This window comes from Giraffa tippelskirchi, chromosome 12 (genome assembly GCF_054371585.1).
Source record: "Giraffa tippelskirchi isolate mGirTip1 chromosome 12, T2T-mGirTip1v1.2.pri, whole genome shotgun sequence".
Taxonomy (NCBI): Eukaryota; Metazoa; Chordata; class Mammalia; order Artiodactyla; family Giraffidae; genus Giraffa; species Giraffa tippelskirchi.
The window spans coordinates 143,139,960-143,152,132 of NC_137286.1; the positions used below are offsets into that span (position 1 = coordinate 143,139,960).

General features: G+C 41.3%; 1 protein-coding gene across 6 annotated transcripts in view; it reads left to right on the forward strand.

Annotated features, from left to right (window-relative positions):
* The window catches only part of LOC145530572 (uncharacterized), a 414,567-nt gene that overhangs the window by 243,006 nt on the left and 159,388 nt on the right, over window positions 1-12,173 (forward strand). For 3 of the 6 annotated variants that reach the window (XR_014071906.1, XR_014071905.1, XM_081552134.1), the window contains one exon: window positions 4,970-9,951. The exons of the other annotated variants lie outside the window; for them this stretch is intronic. Coding sequence is in view for 1 of the 3 variants with exons in the window: in XM_081552134.1 (XP_081408260.1) it covers window positions 4,970-4,973 (4 nt within the window). In the remaining 2 variants the exon portion in view is untranslated. Of the gene's footprint in view, window positions 1-4,969; window positions 9,952-12,173 lie in introns of those variants that run through there. 6 annotated transcript variants of the gene reach the window in all.

Here is a 12,173-nt window from a genome sequence, read left to right on the forward strand (position 1 = left end):
ATTTTAAATGATCAGACTTCCTTGGTGAGTCAGATGGTAAAGCGTCTCCCTACAATGCGGGAGACCCGGGTTCAATCCCTGGGTCGTGAAGATGTCCTGGAGAAGGAAATGGCAACCCACTCCAGTATTCTTGCCTGGAAAACCCCATGGACGGAGGAGCCTGGTAGGCTACAGTCAGTTCATGGGGTCGCAAAGAGTCAGACACGACTGAGTGACTTCACTTCACTTCACTTCACTTACATATGAACTAACTAAAATATGTTGGTTCTCTTCAGCCATTATCTTGTGAGGACTGCCAACCAAATTTATCTGGCTACTTTCACTCTTTCCATAAATCACTTTTCAGGGTCTTCTGGTAGAGACTTAGGCTCTGGAAAAGGCTCAAGTGCACACGTGTATACGTGCATGTCTGTGTGTTTTCCTGTGGCTGTGTGTGGGCATCTGTGAGTGTGTGGGCACGTGTTTTAGGCTTCCAACAGAGAAATCTTGAGAGGAAAATTGCACGGGGCCAAGCCTCTCCCAACCCCTTCTAAACAATCTGCCCCATAACGCGAACTGAATTCATCCTGTGTTTACCATTTCTGCCAGGTTTCTACCTTCCCCTCTGGCTACTCCTTCTCAGTATGCTTTTCTTAATATTCTGCCAGATTCTGACCATTGAATATTGAGTTTTCAGTACTTTACAATGGTTTGTCTTTTACTTCTTGACTAATATTTTTTTCCTGGAGTAACTGGGCCCACCTTCATAGTTCAATTCCAGATGGGTTTCTAACTGTATATCTGACACAATCGCTCTAAATATCTTGAAGAATATGTTGTTGCTGTTTAGTTGCTAAGTCACGTTTGACTCTTCTGCAACCCCGTGGACTGTAGTCTGCCAGGCTCCTCTGTCCATAGGATTTCCAAGGCAAGAATACTGGAGTGGGTTGCCATTCCCTTCTCCAGGGGGTCTTCCCCACCCAGGGATTGAACTGGAGTCTCCTGCATTGCTGGCAGATTCTTTATCATCTGAGCCACCAGAGAAGCCCAGTATCAATGTTACACTCTAATTGCATGCTTATTAGTAGCTTATGAGAGTTTTCCTGCCGCTGTTGAATAAATAAATTAGCAGTGATTATTATAAATTAAATACCAATAACCTTTGCCATAGTCATTGATCTGTGGGAAAAGAGAAGTAAATTATTTCAATAACAGTTAGCTATGTGCTCTAATTTGTATAATTCCTTTTCATATTTTGAATTCACTCAGTGAACCACGTTGCTCATTAAGTATTATTCAGGCAAAGAACAGATATACCACAACAGAAAATGCTTTAATTGGTATCTGTCTAATTACTTGGCCACGAGGACAATGTCTGCATGTGCAAAATGAAGTGCAAAACTGATTCAACATTCTACATTATTAGAGAAAAAGCATAGGCTCTAATTATATGGATAACATATCATTGTGAAATGTAATTTTTTTAAGAAGATGGTGTCAGTACAAATTGAGCCTTAAGATATCGTGAGGTACGCACTCCATACCATATCATTCTGAAGCCTGTACATGCTTTGTCAAACTAGCAGTCTGAAACCATATACAGGCAAAATAGGCAGAAAAATGTAATTTCTTCCAGCTCCACCCTTTAAAACATTTTAATTATAAATTGAATTTCTAAATAAAGCATCGTTTGTGAATAGCCTCAGAGAATTCTGACATTCTTGTATTTTCTGATCAGCAAAACTTAACCTTTTAATATGTAGAGAGCTGAATCTGAGACTATTTAATGAGTAGCTTCTAGGATTAATTCAACCAAAATCACCCCTTCTCTATTTCTAAGCTGCCAAGTCCTGCTATGGAAAATGGCAAGTGTGTCCTGGGTTTTCTTCCAAATGTGTGACTTTAGTGCTGCTGGGGACCACGTCTGCTGGTACCTCCTCCTTCCCCTAGCTGTTGTCCTCTCCTTCAACACTTCCTCCCAGGGAATTTGGACTGTAGCTGCCTGTCCCTAATCCAGATTCTTCCAGGACTCTGTAATGAGTGGGGCGGATATTACCTTGCCAAACTCACTTATCGTCTTTTTGCCTCATTTTCCTCGTATGTTAAATGGAATAATGGCAGTACCTACATTGTAGTGCTGTTTTGGATGATGATTAAATGATCTTATAATGAGATGCATGGAACATTGCATGGTGCACAGTCAGGACTCTACTGGTATAATCTTTTAGTACCATTTTTCTTGTTATCATTGCCCATAGTAGTTGTAGCTACATTAATGTTAGGATTGATGACCTTAAAGAAAATTTACCTTACTACTGCTGCTGCTGCTGTCGCTAAGTCGCTTCAGTCATGTCTGACTCTGTGCGACCCCATAGATGGCAGCCCACCAGGCTCCGCCGTCCCTGGGATTCTCCAGGCAAGAATACTGGAGTGGGTTGCCATTTCCTTCTCCAATCCATGGAAGTGAAAAGTGAAAGTGAAGTCGCTCAGTCGTATCCAACTCTTCCTGACCCCATGGACTATAGCCTACCAGGCTCCTCTGTCCATGGGATTTTCCAGGCAAGAGGACTGGAGTGGGTTGCCATTTCCTTCTCCAATTACCTTACATTACCTGGTATTTGGGCTTTGCAGGTGGCACAAATGGTAGAGAACCTACCTGCCAATTCGGGAGACGTAAGAGACACGGGTTCAGTCCCTGGGTTGGGATGATCCCCTGGAGGAGGGCGTGGCAACCTGCTGCAGTATTCTTGCCCGGAGATTTCCATGGACAGAGGAACCTGGCGGGCTACAGTACATACAGTTCTCAAAGAGTTGGACACAGCTGAAGTGACTTAATAGGCATGCATCCATGCCCCTGTTAACAAGTCAAAGTTGGGTCATATGCTGTTATTCCTTATTGCACAATAAAATCACCGTGAGACTTGGTCCTAATATCATTACTAAAAATTGAGGTAGGAACAGCTGTACAGGTTCAATAGGTTCTTGAGAGGGAGACATGACTCCTCTAAGCCTTAGGAATGTTCAGATTATTTACCCAAGTCCTCCAATAACTTAGATGTGATAGAGAGATAACCTTCCTGAAAGAGCAAGACGGTTAGACGCCAGTTACTGAGTTACTTCGGAGAAGGCAATGGCACCCTTAGAGCCTTCTCTGATTGACATAAGAAAAACTCACTTGTGAAATTTCCTAAGGGCCAAAGTCCAAGACCATTTATCTTTTTGTTTCTTTGTCTCTTTTACTGATAAGGTGTTGCACGGGACAGTTTATATGTAATGTCTTCAATTAAATTTCATAGCGAAACTAGGTATACGTTAAGGATAGCAGGTCAAGATAATCATAGATGAAAAAAGAATCTGAATTCACATGTGGTGAATCTTAATGAAGGGGATTAGTTGAAGCAGGAAGCTGTAACTTATTAGAAGGACAGTCAGCTTTTATAGTTCTTTTTCAGAGAGAGAGAGATCATTTCTCTTAATGCAAAGGACCTTCCTTTCTTAACTGCTTCTTGCATTGCTAGCTTGCTGCTTTGCTTCTTCTGATAGGAGGGCTTGTGTTAAAATCAGTCCTCTGTTTTACTACAGTACTCTATATTTAAAAAAATTAATTTCTGCAGTAAGCACATACACATTTAAAAATTATATCTATTACTATCAGTATTTTTTTTAAACCAACACAATCAATGAAACAGAATACTTTATAGTTTTAAAATACTGAGTGTTACTATTTGAAGAACTCCCTTATTTTCATTTTCTTTTTACAATCCACTATCTAAAAAGTGTTATTGTCTCATGTATAATTCTCTCTTGCTTTCAGTATGAGTTAAAATATCAACAACCTGAACAGTTTGCAGATAACGTATCCTATTTCCCAGCTTTCATTCTCAAATATTTGGCATCCAGTTCAATAATATGTATACACTGCGTATGCTAAGTTGCATCAGTCATGTCTGACTCTTTGCAACCCCACAGACTATAGCCCTCCAAGCTCCTCTGTCCATGGGATTTTCCAGGCAAGAATACTGGAATGGGTTACCATGCCGTCCTCCAGGGGATCTTCCTGCCCCAGGAAGTCTATTATGTCTGTCTCCTGCATTGGCCAGGAGGTTCTTTTACCATTAGTGCCACCTGCTGCTGCTGCTGCTGCTGCTAAGTCGCTTCAGTTGTGTCCGACTCTGTGTGACCCCATAGACGGCAGCCCACCAGGCTCCCCTGTCCCCGGGATTCTCCAGGCAAGAACACTGGAGTGGGTTGCCATTTCCTTCTCCAATGCATGAAAGTGAAAAATGAAAGTGAAGTCGCTCAGTCGTGTCTGACTCTTAGTGACCCCATGGACTGGACCCCATGGACTGGAGTGGGTTGCCATTGCCTTCTCCGAGTGCCATCTGGGAAGCCCCATATGTATACATAAATATTTCTAAGTAATGAAATAATCTGTCTTCTGTACTTCCAATCATGTCTGATGAAGAAAACAATACCAGCTACCCAAGAGTTTTCCTAGGATGCTTATTTCAAACATGTCCTGTGTGCTCATCTCTTGTCAGCTCAGTTGCGTAGAAGGTAATGGTTTATTTGGTACAAACTACAGTGTGTTAAGTAGGATGAGGCTGAGTGGCTATAACAAACAAGCCTCAAAATGCAGCCCTTCAAACAAATGCAAAGGTAGTTTCTTTATAGAGTAACAATCTAGGTGCGGGTGGGGCTCCACTTTTGGAAATATTCAGGGAACTGGGCTAGCAGGCAGCTCTCCCCTCTTAACCTGTGGCTTACGAGATGGGTCCAGGCCTTGTCACTCACATTCCGCTGTTGAGAACATAGCAACATCGGCCTGTTGGAAACAGAGGAGGATGGGAAACGTGATTACCTGGGCAGTCAGGTGTTTGGGAGGAAGGCTGTGTGAGGAGACAGCTGGCAATCTCTAAAATACATCAGGAAGTAGGTTTGCTGAGGTTTGGGCCTACAAATAATGCAAATACTGTTGTGTGTATTGTAGGTGACAGAGCATCAGAATCTACCTGTGATCAGGGGTTTACAGAGCACGGACAAGGTGAGCATCATAAAAAGGATGTATCAGAGATCAGAGATGCCACTGAAACAAAACAAACCAGACACAAAAGCAGGGAGATTTCATGCATCCTTTCACATAACAAAGTTGTACCACTTGGTGAAGAAGATTCTTCTCTAACCACTGGGAGGGCTGTACGTTGCGAAAATGATGGAGCAAGCAGAGCTGGGACAAACAACATCAATATGGGAGGTATCAGACATTTCTGAAGTCGCTGTTGATGTCTGTTGTGTTTAATGATGGAGGTAGGCGCGGATGAAGTCCACCAGATGATGGAGATCAGATCTGAAGATGAAGGCAGAAAACAGCATATCTGTGACTCAACCTGGGGTTTATGAAGAAATGAGTCATCTCAGTACACTTGTCACCTAATCAGAGATTCCAAAGACAAAGACTGAGTGCTTTTGCACTGTTGCTATTATTCATGTTCCTTTGATACTATTGTCTTTTATTTCTTGTCTGAGATGGGAGGAGTAAGAAGTTGCGTACTCAGATCTCTGAGTATTCAAGACAAAGAAATAGGTTGAAAATTTACCAGGGAGAACAATGAATGTTCTAAGCATTAAGCCCTGCTTACAGTGAGATGATCTTTAGGGGACTTTCCCATCACAGATAGAAAATTCTCACTTGAGCCAGTGAACTCTCTCTATAAGACAGTGAACTCTCTCTATAAGATGGTCTCCAAATGCAAACTCTATTTTGAAATTCCAAGTTCATAGTCAGATTCCTCAAAAATATGAGCTGAAAGTCGTGGACAACAGATGAGAGAGTGTTAATTCATCAGTCCCACTTCCCTAGCATCATGGGAAAGCCATTCAAGTGTTGTATTTTCCTGAGGGTGGATAGAAAAATGCATTTTGCATTAAATGCATTTAATGGGCAGCATAATTTTCTTTGCATTTAATGGGCAGCATATTTTTCCTGTGTTTGTTGAAGAGAACCATTTCTTTTTTTTTAAATAATGTATTTATTTTAATTGGAGGCTAATTACTTTACAATGTGGTGGTGGTTTTTGCCATACATGAACCAGCCACGGGTGCTTATGTGTCCCCCCATCCTGAACCCCCCTCCTACCTCCCTCCCACCCTATCTCTCTGGGTTGTCCCAGAGCACCAGCTTTGAGTGCCCTGCTGCATGGATCCAACTTGCAGTGGGCATCTATCTTTGCATATGGTAATATATGTGTTTCAATGCTGTTCTCTCAAATCATCCCACCCTCGCCTTCTCCCACAGAGTCCAAAAGTCTGTTCTTTACATCTATCTCTTTTGCTGTCTTGCATATAGGTTGTCGTTACCATCTCCCTATATTCCATTTCAGTTCAGTTCAGTTAAGTTCAGTTGCTCAGTCGTGTCCGACTCTTTGCAACCCCATGAATTGCAGCACGCCAGGCCTCTGTCCATCACCAACTCCCGGAGTCTACCCAAACCCATGTCCATCGAGTCGGTGATGCCATACAACCATCTCATCCTCTGTCGTCCCCTTCTCCTCCCGCCCCCAATCCTACCCAGCATTAGGGTCTTTTCCAATGGGTCAACCGTTCGCATGAGGTGGCCAAAGTATTGGAGTTTCAGCTTCAACATCAGTCCTTCCAATGAACACCCAGGATTGATCTCTTTTAGGATGGATTGATTGAATCTCCTTGCAGTCCAAGGGACTCTCAAGAGTCTTCTCCAACACCACAGTTCAAAAGCATCAATTCTTCAGCGCTCAGCTTTCTTCACCGTCCAATTCTCACATCCATACATGACCACTGGAAAAACCATAGCCTTGACTAGACGGACTTTTGTTGGCAAAATAATGTCTCTGCTTTTAAATATGCTATCTAGGTTGGCCATAACCTTCCTTCCAAGGAGTAAGCGTTTTTTAATTTCATGGCTGCAGTCACCATCAGCAGTGATTCTGGAGCCCCCAAAAATAAAGTCTGACACTGTTTCCACTGTTTCCCCATCTATTTCCCATGAAGTGATGGGACCAGATGCCATGATCTTAGTTTTCTGAACGATGAGCTTTAAGCCAACTTTTTCACTCTCCTCCTTCACCTTCATCAAGAGGCTCTTTAGTTCTTCTTCACTTTCTGCCATAAGGGTGGTGTCATCCGCATATCTGAGGTTATTGATATTTCTCCCAGCAATCTTGATTCCAGCTTGTGTTTCTTCCAGCCCAGCGTTTCTCATGATGTACTCTGCATATAAGTTAAATAAACAGGGTGACAATATACAGCCTTGACTACTCCTTTTCCTATTTGGAACCAGTCTGTTGTTCCATGTCCAGTTCTAACTTTTGCTTCCTGACCTGCATACAGGTTTCTCAAGAGACAGGTCAGATGGTCTGGTATTCCCATCTCTTTCAGAATTTTCCACAGTTTATTGTGATCCACACAGTCAAACGCTTTGGCATAGTCAATAAAGCAGAAATAGATGTTTTTCTGGAACTCTCTTGCTTTTTCGATTCCATTTTTTTATATTTTCCATTTATATTTGCATTAATATGCTGTACTGGTGTTTCTCTAAGGGAACCATTTCTTAATGACTCAACTGATTCCACGGTTTGCTTTTGTTGTTCTATGTAGTTTGGCTTTTGTTGTTCTATGCCTTAACCTCTGATATTAGGAAGTTTAAAATTATTCCACAATTTACTTTTCTTACTTCAATTGCCTCGGAGATGTTTTCTCTCTTAACTTTACTTGGGAAAGCCAAAACCTTTATAAGAAGTATACATGCACGAACCTCTTCTCTGTGTAGTCAGTCAGGGAAAAAGTGTTCAGTGTTAGATATTTTCAGCCCAACTGAGGAAGACAGGAGCCCTAAGCACTTCCGCCTCTACGCAGCTGCTGTTTTGACCTTTGGCCTTTGTTTTCTTCAGGGACGTGAAGCCTGATGATGTGAAAGCTTTCTAAAATGTCCTGAACTTAAACGACGAATGACAAGATCTTTTTAAAGCATCAAAACACAGCTGCATCAGACGTTTTTGTTTAAGGCATTCTGAGACACTTTATGTCTCAGTCTGGAATATAAAGCAATAGGGACGTGACTGTAACTCCTCAAGGACTGAGTCAGGGGACCGTTTCATTCCTGTGTATTAACACATGGAGTTGATTTAAGAATCACAATGACGTTTGAACAAGAAGCATTGGAATGTGAAAAAACACAGAGTTTTGTGATTTTGAATGATTCTGTTGAATGGCAAGGTTTATTTTAAAGCCCTTGCTTCTCCTCTTTGAGCCCAGAATTCTAATTGTATATTATTTTTGGATTTAAAGGGGAGGGGGGAAAGCTCTGTGTGTTTCTGTTCTTCCCCATTAACTTAACTGAACAAGCAAACAAAATCTATATCCTTCTGTACTAGAGGTTGCAATTTAATTCAGTGTACTACCAGGAAGATACATGTGTGCATGCTAAGTCACTTCAGTCATGTCCAACTCTTTGCAAACCTATGGACTGTAGCCTGCCAGGCTCCTCTGTCCATGGGATTCTCCAGGCAAGAAAACTAGAGTGGGTTGCCATGCCCTTCTCCAGGAGATCTTCCCTATCCAGGGATTGAACTCATGTCTCTTGCATTGTTAGGCGCATTCTTTACCACTAGCACCACCTGCAAAGCCCATGTGTGTGTGTGTGTGTGTGTGTGTGTGTGTGTGTGTGTGTGTGTGTGTGTGTGTGTGTGTGTATGAATTCATATTTGTTGAATGAACAAAAGAATGAATAGATTTAAGGAACAATTGTAAGTATTAGGATTCACACAAGATTAGAGAATAACGGCTGCTCTCATACTTCTCCCGCCCTATGTAGGAAGGGCAAATACTTATGTAATAATTGGATGATGATAAAACCATATTCAAATATCGCTGGCTATAAGCGTCCTAAGCAGGGTGAGCACACTAACTCAGTGTCTCATAGAGGGGGTGACATTTGTATCAGTTTTGATGACAGGCAGTTTCTGCCAAGAGAGAGGGGTAGAAAACATTGACAGATGAAGAGTACAAAACAAAGGATGAGTCAAAAACTTAGTTTTGGAACATTGCTGTTAAGGACATGGAAAAACTTGTCTTACAATGTAGGACTTGCATATTTGTTCGGTAAAGATATGCTGCTCAGAAGTTTCCGACTCTTTGCAACCCCGGGGACTGTAGCCCGCCAGGCTCCTCTGTCCATGGGATTCTCCAGGCAAGGATACTGGAGTTGGATGTCATGCCCTCATCCAGGGGATCTTCCCACCCAGGGATGGAACCTATGTCTCTTGTGTCTGTCTCTTGCATTGGTAGCATATTCTTAATCACTAGCCCCACCTGGGTGGCCCCATAAAGATAGGGAGCTTATAGTAAGAAAGGAAGCCTCAAAGTGTTGAATAAGGCAACTTTGCTCTTTCAAAGGGATGAAATGACTCTGCTTCCTATGAGAATCTCCATTTCCCTACAGGATCAGAAGCTGAGAGAAGTCTCACCTGGATCTTGCTGGGCTGCCTGGGGCTGATAGATCCTGACAGCGGTTAGGTGTAAAGTCCCCGACAGGAAGCCAGTGAAGATTCAGGAGTCTATATTAGGACCAGATGCCCATGTAGAGAGTTCAAAAGATTAGCAGTGACTGAAAGGAGAGGGACCTCCTAGAGGTCTGAGTGAGTGAGGCGGGTCACAGCTGACACACTGTTCCTGCCACCCATACATATCTCTGAGGATCATTTCATGATGTGATTCCTCTGTGAACTTCTTCTTAGCTATGCATTTACCATATACCCCACCAATGAGTGGGTAATCTGTTTTCTCTCTCAGCTATTTCAAAAGATATTTCATTTTGTCAGGGTTATTTTACTTATCTTTCACTTCCATCAAACCATGAATCTTTGAGAATATTGGCCATGCCTTGTTCATCATTGTCTTAAGTCACGCAGAGTTTAAAAAAAAAAAAAAGAAAAGAAAGCATCTAATGGATTCTTAGAGAGTGTCTAAATGACAGATTGAAAGAATTCAAGCAGATCCTGGAGTCAGTCTCTGGAATGACTTTGATTTGTGAACCAGACCAAGGTCAGCGCTTAGGTAGACCTGAGCCCTTAGTTGGGCACAATTAAGACCTAACTGGAAGGAAGGAATGCAGGTGAAAGATGCCAGGCATCCCCCGTCTGTGGATTTCAAACACTTTAATGCACGTTTTTAATGTGCTGAGAGCAGGAGTACAATATGAAATAATTATTGAACCAATCCTAGTAAGTTATTCAAGTAACTTACAAAAAATTTACTTATTAACCAGCTACAAACAGTCGTGTTGTGTTTGGAAGCATTACTTTTCTTTTGTTTGTTTGTATGAATTTATAGCTGAACTTAAATATGTAACTCAGGAGAAAAAAAAGGCTTCCTCTCTTTGCATGGGTGCTCAGTCACTCACTTGTGTCCAACTCTTTGCAACCCCGGGGACTGTAGCCCCCCAGGCTTCTCTGCCCATGGGATTGCCCAGGCAAGAATACTGGAGTGGGCTACCATTTCCTTCTTCAGGGGATCTTCCCAACCCAGGGATCAAATCTGCATCTCTTTGCATCTGGCAAGTGGATTCTTTACTACTGCTCTACCTGGGAAGCCCATTATTCTATTTATTAGTACTTCTGGTAAATGACAGACTTAAAAATAAACCAAAAGTCGAAGAATAATAGTAGAGAGTACAAAGTTCATGGGCTATGGGAAGCACTAAGTATCTTTCCTTGAGGTGTTGGGTAGAGAAGGGGCCAGAGAAATCCAGTTCAGAATTGTAATGGACAGGCAAGCCTTCTCAGTTGTTCAGAGTATGGCCCCTTTGGTGAATGGAAGGTGGGCAAGATTGCTATTCCAGTGAGGAATCAGAAGCTCAAGTCCAAGTGTAACAGCCATTTGTGCTTTGGAAGGAGGAACTATCTATTTAGAAATAAAAGCAGTGGCTTCAGGAGATGGGCAGTTACTGAAAGACATGTTTTGTTACTCATATAGTGTAACCCTGTAGTGGTACATATTTCCAAGTTGTTATTCTTATAGCATACGAGGTGCTCTTCAATAACACTGGAAGTATCTATGTAATATATTCATTAGGCTATATTTGACCAATGTTAAAAAAGAAAATCTTAATTTTAGCTCTAAAAGTATTTGGATGTATTATGTGCATGCCAAGTCATGTCAGTCCTGTCCAACTTTTTGTGACCCTGTGGAGTGCAGCCCACCAGAGTCCTCTGTCCCTGGGATTCTCCAGGCAAGAATAGTGGAGTGGGTTGCCAATACCTTCTTCAGGGGATCTTCCCACCCAGGGATCGAGCCTGTGTCTCACATCTCCAGCATTAGCAGGCAGGCCCTTTATTGCTAGCACCACCTGGGAAGCCCTGGATGTATTATAATTATTTTGTATATGTCATTCAACTTTTACTGAGATGATATAGATGCCAAACATTCATTGAATAGACAGTAATATTGTCATATTGAATTATTTTCCCTTTTATACCTATGCATGCTTCTGTTACCCTTGCTCTTTGATATGAACAATCGAATACTCCATGTTGACAGAAAATTATCATAAATAGAGGGACTGAACTAAGGATTTGCCACACAAAAAACAAGCCACCAACCATTCTGCAGATTCAAATGGGCACAGTTCTACCCCAAGCCCAAGTTATTTTTGATCTAACACCAAATTTATTTTTTTTCAAATCTATCCCGCTGCCTGTGTTATCTATCTCACTTAATTTAATCATCACCAACACACTCAAAAATATGTCTCTGTTATCCTCACCTACTGCCTGCCCCAATTTTTTATGCCTTCAAAGATTGGGCACCATGTTTTACCAAGTCAGTTCGTCAATGTATTTTACATTTGCTTCTGTATCTCTACATTTACTATTTACTGATCCTGTTCTGTTCTGGATCTACTACTGAGAGCTTGTTACAGGTCTGTATCAACTTATTTCTTGAAAAACTTGAAATTACTTAAAACATAAGATGAATAAATTTGTATAGAGGGGTAGTAATGAACATGAATAAACAGGAGTTCATAAAGAGGAGATAAATCTATTTAGATTTATCTATTAAATATATATAATAATAAATATAAATAATATAAATATTTATTTATATATTATATGTAAATATATAAAATATATATATTCATATATAATATAAATGTAAATAAT